Genomic DNA, 13,679 nt, shown 5'->3' with positions numbered 1-13,679 from the left:
AGTGTGGTCCATCTCAGCTGGCAAGAGGCCCTGGGAGATACACATTCCATAGACAGAATGCGTTCCATCTCAAAAGATGAGAGCAACCCAGAAATGTGGTATGGTGAGTTTTTATGGGCTGAGTAATTTCATAGGCTAGTAAGTGGGAGGATTATTCCAACCATTTCAAGTAAGGGCTGGTATTTAGGAATTGCACCACTGACTACTTTTTTGGCCTTTTATGCTTAGCCTTAGAACTGTCATGGCACAAGTGGGTATATCATATAGCTTGCTAATGTATTACAATAAATGTAATGAGGCTCAGGGTCTGTTGGAAGTCAAATCTTCTCCATCTGGGGCCTAATCGGTTCTAACCAGTTTTTGTGGTATCCTCAAGAGCTGTGCGGGGAAGACAATGGCACCCCCACTCCAGTACTCTTGCCTGGAAAATCCCATGGACAGAGGAGCCTGGTAAGCTGCAGTCCATGGGGTTGCTAAGAGTCGGACATGACTGAGCGACTTCACTTTCACTTTCACTTTCAAGAACTGTGTCATTCTTTCAAAGGTTGTGCCCTGCTCCCTTCCCTCCTATTTCAGTTCTGTATACTTTCTTCATGATGCAGCAAATTCTCTTGCTTCTTTGCATGTCTTATAATTTTTTTTTCCAATGCCAAAATTGTTTGTAAATGAAAAGTAGAGATTGAACTAAAGAATATATTCTCAGGGATGGGCAGGTGCCTTCTTTGTAAGGTGACATGTGTAGCGGTCCGAGTCACTCTAGTCTGTAATTGAGCTGAGTTTTTTTTGTTTCTGTTGCTTTGTGTTTTCATTTCACCTTGGGCTTCAGGTGGTTTGAGCAGGATCAGATCTGCCCCTGGAACAGAGCTTGGGATCTGAATCCCGCTAGGATTTGTCTCAGCTCCCCTGCCCTGTCCTTGAACTTCACATTAGGAATGGTCTGTCTCAGTCTTCCTGTTCCTTTGCTGAGTTGTGGGATGACGGCTGCCTGGTACTCACAGTGAAATCTAGATTCCTTCCAGGGGTTCCCTGCGGCTTCAGTCCTGCCTCGGACTCAAGTAAGCCTCTTGTGCTAGCGCCTCGTGGGTGATCTCTTGGCCCTCCTGCCTTATGTGTTTTCCTTCTCGTGAACACTTAGCAAAGGCCCATAGGGTGGAGTTAGCGAATGGGTGCAGACTCTTGCATTTGGGGTGCCAAGGTTTGTTGTGCCAGCCTGTGTCTGGTCTTTGAAGTTCATTTTCTTCTTATCTGTGTCAGTATTGATTTCCTGCTTCTGCTGCCAAAGGTCAAAACAATGATGGCTTTTTTTCCCTCTCTTCTAGGGTCTTTTCAGTTGGATTTTGGTTCATTGGGTTTCTTTGAGTCATCAGCTCCGTACTTTTTTTTTATTTAAATAATTAATTTATTGACTGTGCTGGGTCTTCGTTGCCGCTTGGGCTTTTCTCTAGTTGCAGCGAGTGGGGGCTACTCTCTAGTTGCAGCACACATGCTTCTCATTGCAGTATCTTCTTTTGTGGCTGAGCACAGGCTCTAGGGCGCAGGCTGCAGTAATTATGGCGCATGCAAGGGCCTTGTTGCTCTGCATCTTGTGGGCCCTCCCAGACCAGGGATCAAACCTGTGTCCCCTGCACTGGCAGGCAAATTCTTTACCACTCAACTTCCTGTTTAAAGAAATGGTTGAACTTCTAGAATCTGGCTTTTTCTCCTGCATTATTCCTTTCTGCATTATAATATGCCATTATTTCTCCCATCTTTGAAAATACCCTTTTTCTGAACACACTTCCGCCACCTCTTGCCCGAACTCTTTTGTTCTTTGCAGCAAAAACTGTTTCAAAAATTGCCTCTGCTTCCTTTCTCCAATCTCTCTCTTCCTGTTTTCTCCCTTAAACCTGCTAGAGTGAGGCCTTGTTCCTGCCACTGCCCTCTCTCCCTATCCACTGTGCCCCTTCCCCTGCCTCACCCGATGAACTCTTACTCAATGGCTCAGTCGGTAAAGACTCTGCCTGCAATGTAGGAGACCTGGGTTTGATTCCTGGGTCAGGAAGATCCCTTGGAGAAGCGAGTGTCCACCCACTCCAGTATTCTTGCCTGGAGAATTCCATGGACAGAGGAGCCTGGTGGGCTATAATCTATGGGGTTGCAAAGTCAGACATGATTGAGTGACCAACACTTTCTCCCCCCGCCCTTTTTTTTTCATGTAGTGTTTTATACTAGTTTATATTTCACACTTTATAAATGCTTTTAAATCTTTTCTGGTGTTATCCTCTCAGCAGTCCCATAAGGTAGGTAATATTATCTTAATGTGTGCAGCTGAGCAAACCAATTCTTAGTTATAGTCAAGTGATTTGCCTGAAACACACAATTAGTAAGGTGTAAAAGCTAGGCTTGATCACATATCGTCTGCCCCTCAAGTCTCTCCCATTATATCAGACTTCTCATAATTGCCATCCAGAAGGGTTTACAGTTGTTCAGAGGCATAATTTTCAGTTTTCTGGATTTCAGTGGAAGCCTTATTCATGTACAGTTAATGAAGTAGTACAGAGGTCAGACATAATTACTATTCTCTGTTTTAATTTTGAAGGGATCTAGATTATATATGGTGTATGGAGATAAAACTTATTTTTCTTATTCTGTTTGTCTAAGTTCAGAATTTCCAATAGAGTTGAGAAGGAGAAAATTATAAGGGAAAACCATACTACTTACCATGCTTATCAGTTTTTTTTTCAAAAACACTTTTAAAGTTTATAATCTTGCTTTCTAATTTGAATTACCATGTATTTTCTTAAGTCTGTTTTTCAGCAATGTCATCGAACAGTTGGAGAATAGAATTACATTTGACAAATACTATTCTGTATCTAATTTTGTAAAAAGGCGCATTTATTACATGCACTTTTCCAAGTTCAGAAGACTTTGAATTTAACACCTCCTACATAATTAGTTGTTGGGATAAAATATTGCTAAATCGCAGGCTGCTAAGTTTACAATACATGTTGATTTAGTAAATACTGTTTCCGTATTTTAGATTTTGTAAATGTAGTACTTACTCAAGGTCCTGATTCTGAAAAATTCTTGTTAACTAATTGTGATCTTTTAGAATACATTAAAGAGACATATAAATATAAAGCACAAAATTAGCTTGGAAAAGACATTTATTTCACATACCATTAAGTCTGTTGCCTAATAAATTACTATATAAAAACAAAGGTGATTGAATCAGCATTTCCCAGCAGCATTTTTTTTTTTTTGGTGGTGGGGAGGGGGCTGTGCTAGGTCTTCATTTTGAGGCACAGACTTAGTTGCCTGGTGTCATGTGGGATCTTAGTTCCCTGACCAGGGATTGAACCCACGTGCCCTGCATTGGAAGGCAGATTCTTAACCATTAAACCACCAGGGAAGTCCTCCAGCAGTGTTTTATTAATAGGGACTTTGTGTGTGCTCAGTAGCTCAGTTGTGTCCGACGCTTTGTGACCCCATGCACTGTATGGAATTTTCCAGGGAAGAATACTAGAGTGGGTTACCATTTTCTTCTGCAGGGGATTTTAACAACCCAGGGATCGAACTTGCTTCTCTTGCATCTCCTGCATTGACAGGCGGATTCTTAACCATTGGCTACCTGGGAAGCCAGTATGGACCTATTAATAAAGGTACATTGCTCTTCTTTTTTCCTTATGAATCAAATTTTAAACTATTTTCTAGTTTTTTTTTTTTTTAATGTAAGTTGAGTGATAATTCATTGCTTTGTAATGGTCTAGGGTCAAGAATGATTAGTTATGTTATCCCGTATTTTTTACAGTTATGCATGTGAAAATTGCTGTTTACTGAGGAAAAAGGCTCCCCCCAAAAGCTTTGTCACAGTGAAAATTGGGAGCCTTTTCCCGTTGATGCTAATAATATTACAGGATGCCTTTCAACTGCAAAAGAATTATTGTGTTGGAAAATTACATGCTGTTGTTGCAATATGTTTCATAATCTTAAAGAAAATCCATGTAATTTGAGGCAAAAGTGTACAGGTTGCTGCTGTTCTTAAGGTTGGAAGGGCATAAAATACCTTTGACAGTTATATGGGCATTCAGAGATTCTCTTGATTTTAAGTGATTATTATATATGTGTAGATTACCATTAAGCTTCTTATGTAATACATTTTAGCATCTTGAAAAAGAAAGTAGAAAAGGGTTCCTGAGCTATAGGGAAGAAAATTACCAATCAGAAAAGAAGGGAGATAAGAACAATTCTTTAGGTCTTTTGACTGGACTACAAAATGATCTTAATTATTGAAAAGGTATTTAGGTAATAAGAGAAAGTTTTTGAAAACATCTGGCAGTGTTGTGAGTAAAAATCAAGAGTATAATCTGTAATGAACATTAATGATTTTTGTTGATGTGGGTAACTGTTTAGCTGTCTTCTGGGTGTCATACAGGGTGCAAGGTAGTTGACAGTAATTACTTTGGTATGAACTGTTCTCTTTCATGATAAGAGAATGACATTTTAGGTGAACATTAAGTCATAACACTAGCTAATACACATTACTGTGTATCAGACACTGTTCTAATCACTTTATGTCCATTTATTTAACTCTATAAAGCGAGAAATCATTATTATCCCTGGAAAATGAGGCTCAGAAATTAAGTAACATTCTGGTAGTGACAGGAAACTATGACACACTCTATATATACTTTGAAAACTGGGTAAATAAGAAAGCTAAGAGTTACCTTTTCAAATATTTCCTAATCTTTCTATTGCATATATACAGCAATAGTAGATTGTATCTTTAGAGAAAAGGCAGCATTTATGTTTCACATGCAGAAGAGAGACGGGTTAACTATGTAGACTCTGCCGATGAGGTAATTTCCTGGGTTTGAACTCTGACTCTGCCACATATTAGTTCTGTGACTCTGAGCCAGCTCTATAATTTAGGAACTTGTTTCCTTATCTGCAAAATAGGTACAAATCATTATTTATTCATAAATATTAAATACCTGTATGGATGTGAGAGTTGGACCATAAAGAGGGCTGAGCACCGAAAAATTGATGCTTTCAAATTGTGGTGCTGAAGACTCTTGAATCTCCCTAGGACTGCAAGGAGATCAAGCCAGTCAATCCTAAAAGAAATCAACCTTGACTATCCATTGGAAGGATTGATACTGAAGCTGAAGCTCCAATATTTTAACCACTAGATTCGAAAAGCCAACTAATTGAAAAAGACCCTGATGCTGGGAAAGATTGAAGACAGAAGAAAAACGGGGCTGCAAAGGATGAAGTGGTTAGATAGCATCACTGACTCAATGGGCAGGAATATGAGCAAACACCAGGAGATGGTGGAGAACAGAGGAGCCTGGCATTCTGCAGTTCATGGGGTCACAAGGAGTTGGACCGGACTTAATGACTAAACAACAACAACAACTATATGCCAACTCTGTTCTAGGCATTTAGTAACTAAATATCTATTTCATAGGGTAGTTATAAAGATTTAAACCAGTAATATACATAAAGCATCTAAAGTAATGATTGTTGTTCAGTTGCTCAGTGATGTCTGACTCTACAACCCCATGGATTGCAGCACGCTACGCCCTCCTGTCCTTCACCGTCTCCCAGAGCATGCTCAAACTCACGTCCATTGAGTCAGTGATGCCATCCAACCATCTCGTCCTCTGTCGTTCGCTTCTCCTCCTGCTTTCAGTCTTTCCTAGCATAAGGGTCTTTTCTAATGAGTCAGCTCTTCTCATCAGGTGGCCAAAATATTGGAGCTTCAGCTTCAAAATCAGTACTCTTAATGATTATTTAGGATTGATTTCCATTAGGATTGAATGTTTTGATCTCCTTGCAGTCGAAGGGACTCTCAAGAGTCTTCTCCAACACCACAGTTCAAAAGCACCAGTGCTTCAGCGCTCAGCCTTCTTTAGGGTCCAACTCTCACATCCATACATCACTACTGAAAAAAACATATTTTGACTGGATGGACATTTATCGGTAAAGTAATGTCTCTGCCTTTTAATATTGTGTCTAGGTTTGTCATAGCTCTTCTTCCAAGGAGCAAGGATCTTTCCATTTCATGGCTGCAGTCACCATCTGCAGTGATTTTGGAGCCTAAGAAAATAAAGTTTGTCACTGTTTTCATTGTTTCCCCATCTATTTGCCATGATGGGACTGGATGCCATGATCTTAGTTTTCTGAATGTTGAGTTTTAAGTCAGCTTTTTCACCTTCTTTTGCCTTCATCAAGAAGCTCTTAGTTCCTCCTCGCTTTCTGCCATAAGGGTGGTGTCATCTGCATACCTGAGGTTATTGATGTTTCTCCCAGCAATCTTGATTCCAGCTTGTGCTTCATCCAGCCCAGGGTTTCTCATGATGTACTCTGCATAGAAGTTAAATAAGCAGGGTGACAATATACTTAGTGCCCATTATACAGAGTGAAGTAAGCCAGAAAGATAAACACCAACACAGTATGCTAATGCATATATATGGAATTTAGAAAGATGGTAATGATAACCCTATATGCAAAACAGAAAAAGAGACACAGATGTAAACAGACTTTTGGACTCTATGGGAGAAGACGAGGGTGGGATGATCTGAGAGAATAGCATTGAAACATGTGTATTATGAAGTGTGAAACAGATCGCCAGTCCAGGTTGGATGCATGAGACAAGTGTTCAGGGCTGATGCACTGGGAAGACCCAGAGGGATGGGATGGGGAGGGAGGTGGGAGGGGGGTTCAGGATGGGGAACACATGTAAATCCATGGCTGATTCATGTCAATGTATGGCAAAAACCACTACAATATTGTAAAGTAATAACCTCCGACTAATAAAAAATAAAGGGGGGAAAAATACAGCCTTGACATACTCCTTTCCCGATTTGGAACCAGTCTGTTGTTCCATGTCCAGTTCTAACTGTTGCTTCTTGACTTGCATACAGATTTCTCAGGAGGCAGGTCAGGTGGTCTCGTATTCCCATCTCTCTAAGAGTTTTCCACAGTTTGTTGTGATCCATACATTCAAAGGCCATAAAGTCAAAAGTGTAGTCAATGAAACAGAAATAGATGTTTTTCTGGAACTCTTTTGCTTTTTTTACATGTTGGCAATTTGATCTCTGGTTCCTCTGCCTTTTCCAAATCCAGGTTGAACATCTGGAAGTTCTCGATTCATGAACTCCTGAAGTATAGCTTAGAGAATTTTGAGGATTACTTTGCTAGCATGTAAAATGAGGGCAGGTGTGCAGTAGTTTAATCATTCTCTGGCATTGCCCTTCTTTGGGTTTGGAATGAAAACTGACCTTTTCTAGTCCTGAAGCCACTGCTGAGTTTTCCAAATTTGCTGGCATATTGAGTACAGCATATTAACAGCATCATCTTTTAGAATTTGAAATAGTTCAGCTGGAATTCCATCACCTCCTCTAGTTTGTTTGTAGTGATGCTTCCTAAGGCCCACTCGACTTCGCACTCCAGGATGTCTGGCTCTAGCTGAGTGATCACACCATGGTGGTTATCTGGGTCATAAAGATCTTTTTGGTATAGTTCTTCTGTGTATTCTTGCCACTTCTTCTTAGTATCTTCTGCTTCTGTTAGGTCCATACCATTTCTGTCCTTTATTGTGCCCATCTTTGTATGAAATGTTCCCTTAATAGCTCTGATTTTCATGAAGAGATCTCTAGTTTTTCCCATTCCATTGTTTTCCTCTGTTCCTTTGCATTGTTCACTTAGGAAGGCTTTTTTTATCTCTCCTTGCTGTTCTTTGGAATTCTTCATTCAGATGGGTATATCTTTGCTTTTCTCCTTTGCCTTTTACTTCTCTTGTTTTCTCAGCTATTTGTAAGGCCTTGTCAGACAGCCATTTTGCCTTTTTGCATTTCTTTTTCTTGGGGATGGTCTTGATCACTGCCTCCTGTACAGTGTCACGAACATCCTTCCATAGTTCTTCAGGCATTCTGTCAATCAGATCTAATCCCCTGAATGTATTTCTCACTTCCACTGTATAATCATAAGGGATTTAATTTAGGTCATACCTTACTGGCTTGGTAGGTTTCCCTACTTTCTTCAGTTTACGTCTGGATTGTGCAATAAGGAGTCCATGAATCACAGTCAGTTCCCAGTCTTGTTTTTGCTGACTATATAGAGATTCTCCATCTTCAAATGCAAAGAATATAAGCAGTCTGATTTCCGTGTTGATCCTCTGGTGATGTCATGTGTAGAGTCATCTCTTGTGTTGTTGGAAGAGGGTGTTTGCTATGACCAGTGTATTCTCTTGACAAAATTCTGTTAGCCTTTGACCTGCTTCATTTTGTACTCAAGGCCAAACTTGCCTTTTACTCCAGGTATCTCTTGACTTCCTACTTTTGCATTCCAGTCCTCTGTGATGAAAAGGACATCTTTTTTGGTGTTGGTTCTAGAAAGTCTTGTAGGTCTTCATAGAACTGTTCAACTTCAGCTTCTTCGGCATTAGTGGTTGGGGCATAGACTTGGATTAGTGTGATGATGATTTGTTTGCCTTGGAAATGAACAGAGATCATTCTGTTGTTTTTGATATTGCACCCAAGTACTGCATTTCACACTCCTTTGTTGACTGTGAGCTACTTCATTTCTTCTAAGGGATGCTTGCCCACAGTAGTTAATTATATAGCGGTCATCTGAATTAATTTCGCCTATTCCAGTCCATTTTAGTTCACTGATTCCTAAAATGTTGATGTTCACTCAATACTCTGTTTGGTTCCAGACCACTGCAATAAAGCAGATATCTCAATAAATTGAGTCACATGAATTATCTGGTTTCCTGGTACATATAAAATTTATGTTTACAGTGTACTGTTATCCATTAAGTATACGATAACATTATGTCTAAAAATGAATGTACATACATTAATTAAAAAACACTTTATTGCTAAAAGTGCTGTCATCTGAGCCTTCAGCTGAGAGAGGCTTGTGTGTTGAAGGCTGCTGACTGATCAAGGTGGTTGTTGCTGAAGGTCGTGGTGGCTGTGTCAATTTCTCAAACTAAGACAACAATGACATTTGCTGCATCAGTTGACCCTCACAAATAATGTTTTTTGTAGCACACAATAAGGTTTGGTAACATTTTACACCCAGTAGAACATCCTTCAAAGTTGAAATCAGTCTTCTCAGGTCCTGCTAATGCTTTATCAGCTAAGTTTATGTAATATTCTAAATCCTTTGTCACAACAGTCTTCACAGCATCTTTACCAAGAATGAATTCTGTCTCAGAAAACCACTCTTTGCTCATTCATAAGAAGCAACTCCTTGTCTGTTTTATCGTGAGATTGTAGCAATTCAGTCATATCTTCAGATTCTACTTCTAATTCACTTGCTGCTTCCACCACATCTGCAGTTAATCCCTCCACTAGAGTCTTGAACCCTTCCAAGTCATCTGTGAGGGTTGGAATCAACTTCTCACAAACTCCTATTGATGTTAGTATGTTGACCTCTTTCCATGAATCATAAATGTTGTTGATGACATCTAGAATGATGAATCCTTCTCAGAAGGTTTTCAATTTCCTTTGCCCAGATCCATTAGAAGAATCACTATCTATGGCAATTATAGCCTTATGAAATGTATGTCTTGATAGGACCTGAAATTCAAAAGTATTCCTTGCTTTATGGGCTGCAGAATGGGTGTTGTGTTAGCAAGCATGACGACAATATTAATATCATTGTGCATCTCTATCAAGAGCTTTTAGGTGACCAGGTGATTGTCAGTGGGCAGTAATATTTTGAAAGGAATTTCTTTTTTTTTTTTTTTTTCTGAGCACAGGGTTTCAACAGTGGGCTTAAAATATTCAGTAAACTGTGTTGTGAACAGATGTGCTATCATCCGTGTTTTGTTGTTCAATCTACTCTACTGGCAGAGTAGATTTAGCATAAGTCTTATGATCCCTAGAATTTACAAAATGGTAAATGAGCATTGTCTTAGCTTAAAATCACCAACTGTATTATCTAGCTAGCTAAGTCACTTCCGTCATGTTCGACTCTGTGCGACCCCATAGACAGCAGCCCACCAGGCTCCCCTGTCCCTGGGATTCTCCAGGCAAGAACACTGGAGTGGGTTGCCATTTCCTTCTCCAATGCATGAAAGTGAAAGTGAAGTCGCTCAGTTGTGTCTGACTCTTAGCACCCCCATGGACTGCAGCCTACCAGGCTTCTCCATCCATGGGATTTTCCAGGCAAGAGTACTGGAGTGGGGTGCCATTGCCTTCTCTGAACTGTATTAGCCCCTAACAATAGAATCAGCTTGTCCTTTGAAGTTTTGAAGCCAGGCATTGACTTCTTCTCTTTAGTTATGAGTGTCCTAGATGGTATCTTCTGCCAATATAAGGCTGTTTGTCTATAATATCTTGAAAATCTGTAGTTTAGTGTAGCTGCCTTCATTAATTATTTGAGCTACATCTTCTGGATAACTTGTTACTGCTTCTGTATCAGCACTTGTTATCAGCTTGAACCAATAGCCTCTGTTAGCTTCAAACTTTTCTTCTATAGCTTCCTCATCTTTCTCAGCTTTCATAGGATTAAAGAGAGTTAGGTCCTTAATCTGGACTTCCCAGATGACACTAGTGGTAAAGAACTTGCCTACCAATACAGGTTAGACATAAGAGACACAGGTTTAAATCCCTGGGTAAGGAAAATCCCCTGGAGGAGGCCAGAGCAACCCACTGCAGTGTTCTTGCCTGGAGAATCCTATGGGCAGAGGAGCCTGGTAGGCTGTAGTCCATGGGATCGCACAGAGTCAGACATGATTGAAGTGACTTAGCACACACAGGTCCTTAGTCTAGATTACGTTTTGGCTTAGGGGAATGTTCTGGCTAGTTGGATCTTCTGTCCGGACTACTCAAACTTTCTCAGTGTCAGCAATAAAGTTGTTGGCTTTTTTTATCATTCACATGTTCACTGGAGTAGCACTTTTAGTTTCCTTTGAGAACTTTTTATTTGCATTCATTCACAACTTGGCTGTTTGGGGCATGAGGTCTAGCTTTCTGCTTATTTTGTCTTTCGACATGCTTTCCTCATTAAACTTAATCGTTTCCAGCTCATAATTTAAAGTGAAAAGAATTGTGACTCTTCTTTTTACTTGAACACTTAGAGGCCATTGTTTGGTTATTAATTGGCCAATTTCAGTATCGTTGTGTCTCAGGGAATAGAGAATCCCGGGGAGAGACCAAGAAAGAGATAGAGACCACCCAGCAGGTCGGTGGACCAGTCAGAACACACTGCTGAGTTCACCATCTTATATGGGTGTGGTTTGTAGCACCCCGAAACAGTTACAGCAGTTCTTCATCCAGGTTTTTTTTTCCAGTTGTTTTCAGTGGAAAGATTGGTTTGAATAACCAAGCCCACCATCACTGGAAACAAGAAGGTGTCCTCCCATTCTTCCCATTCCTTCCCATTCAATGTAGGGAAGTCCACTCCCCATTAAGGTACTACTCAATCACTCCTTCTCGAAGTTTTCCTTTATGGCTAGTCAGGAAGTCTTCCGTTTGTTCCATTGATATAACTCTGTTGTCCCACTGACCACATTCTGTCTTTATCATGATTACTTATACCTATGGCTTCCTCTCAGCTAGAAGTAGTTTTTGGAGGCAGGGATCCTGCCTGTAGTTTTTCTATCCTTAGGTAGCACCAGCTTTGTATACTTTATATAATAGACCCCTCTCTACGTGCATTGGTTGACTGCACTGGATTTTGCTGAAATACAATACAAGGGTTAAGAAGGGAGTTGTCTCCTATTATGTTGGCCTCTCCATGTGGGTTACAGTGCTCTTCTCGCTTTTCTGTTATTCCTTATGTGTTCAGTGACAATGTCAGATGGTCCTTGACCCATGTCAACTGATGACAGAATAGAGCCACAGCACGTGAAAGGATTTGACCTGTGGCCATCTTTGAGCCAGTGTTTTGTCTACACCTGTCCTAGGAGGCCATCCAACTGTTATAATTCATTTTTAATAGTTCAGCCAAAAGTGTAAAAACCTTTATCTCTGTAGTCTTTCAATAGTCTGCAGACATATTTTTGAGAACTTTAATGTTGAGAGGAGAATATTGAAACTAGGAAAAATAAATGTGTAGCTATTTAAAGGACAATAATTGAAAAGCAGAATATAAAATAGGGAATATAAGTGTATAGGTCTCAGTTTATTAAGTTAAAGAATACTTTTCTTAGGAAGGAGGGATTAAGAGTCTTTAAAATTGTAAGACTAAGAAAGACTTTTTAAAAAGCCTCAGTTACCCATTTTATTTTAATTTGGACATGACTGTTTCATAATTATACTGTCTTGTAATTTTAAAAATTATTTTAAAGTAATGTGACAAATTATTCCGCACTCTTAGTATTGGGCTTTTAGAAAGTGAGTGTTAAAATGAGCTTTAGGTGGTAAAATACTCAACTGGAGCACTTGTGTTGTTGCACAATAAAAAAGGCCAGAGAAGATAGTTGTTTAGTCCTATTTTGTTTTAGCCATGATTTTCTCAGATATATTAAGTAAATTTTAGAATTTACTCATATAATGGTCTTTCTGCATATGGAACTCCCTCACATTCTGTGACTATCTAGATATCTCTGAGGGCCTGTGAATGGCACCGTACACATATACTAGAAAACTGTACCACTAAAGCATCTGAAATAAATTATATATTAAGATATATCTGTTGCTTTGTTGTTAGGGGTTAAAATGTATGAAGGTTCCAGAAATGTAAAACTTAAATCATCGATGGTCTGCCACATGATTTTCTGTGATCTCCCTGGAGCTAATAAGTGAAAAGAAATCTTACAGATTTAATTATTGTTGAAAGAGTTGTTTCTTTTCCAAGTTAAGTGAACTACCACTAAGGTCACTGAAAATCTGAGGATGTTTCTTAAATTGTTTTTTTCCCCTCCTTCTTTTGACAAGATTATAAAAAAGTGATAGTGTAATGTAATATTAATAAGGCCCACACCTAATGTTTACTCATGCTTACAAAAAGATTAGAAATGGGAGTCTGTGTCCCAGATGCTTAAATATTTAAAAAGTTGTATGTCAAGCTAGCATAATATTAAATAAGATGAGTTCTCTTATCTTAAAAAATATATTGTCCTGACAAATATACCCTCCTGTTGACCTAGAAAGCCAGGATCAGATGTAGAGTTTTTAGAGCCCTTGGAGTTTTGTGTCTGAATGCAGCCGTGTCTGAAGCCACCACTTGTCCTGCCTCCCTTTTCCCACTCCCAGCCAGAGTCCTCCAGGTCATAAGATGAGGCTGTTTGGGCAGGGAATTCCTGTGTCCTGAGCCCCTAAAAGCAGAGGATGAGGCATCGCTGGAAGAAGGGCATAGAATCCTCATGGCAGATCCTCTTAAGATTTCATGGGGTGTGGCAGAAGAGAAGGGACAGAGAAAGAGCTGTCAAAGGCAAATGGATGTAAATTAGTTGTAATACATATATTATTGATACCATACAGTCAATCCTTATTTTCCATAGTTGTATAACATCGCCACAAACACAGAATTAGGAAACACTGAAACATTGCTCATAGGGAAAATAGGAGGTTAGGTTTCTATGAACCTCTGGTCACAATATTTTCAGCAAGTGACCGGTATATAACCTTGTATTGTGCATGTTTCTGCTTCAAGACACTTGAATATATGTTGCTGATTCATTAACATTGAACTCAGGGCCATCAGCTCTGTAACTCATGCCCAAAGGAGGAAGTTCA

The 13,679-nt window shown here is 39.6% G+C and overlaps 1 protein-coding gene across 5 annotated transcripts in view; it reads left to right on the top strand.

The window, feature by feature from the left end:
- DNAJC24 (DnaJ heat shock protein family (Hsp40) member C24) overlaps nucleotides 1-13,679 on the top strand; it is a 71,230-nt gene that overhangs the window by 10,493 nt on the left and 47,058 nt on the right. The window contains exon 3 of one of the 5 annotated variants that reach the window (XM_065943914.1): nucleotides 3,531-3,641. The exons of the other annotated variants lie outside the window; for them this stretch is intronic. Within the exon in view, the coding sequence (XP_065799986.1) occupies nucleotides 3,624-3,641 (18 nt within the window). The 5' untranslated portion in view covers nucleotides 3,531-3,623. The remainder of the gene's footprint in view (nucleotides 1-3,530; nucleotides 3,642-13,679) is intronic. 5 annotated transcript variants of the gene reach the window in all.

This window comes from Muntiacus reevesi, chromosome 9 (assembly GCF_963930625.1).
Source record: "Muntiacus reevesi chromosome 9, mMunRee1.1, whole genome shotgun sequence".
NCBI classification, from domain to species: Eukaryota; Metazoa; Chordata; class Mammalia; order Artiodactyla; family Cervidae; genus Muntiacus; species Muntiacus reevesi.
This window is presented reverse-complemented; position numbering and strand designations above follow the sequence as displayed.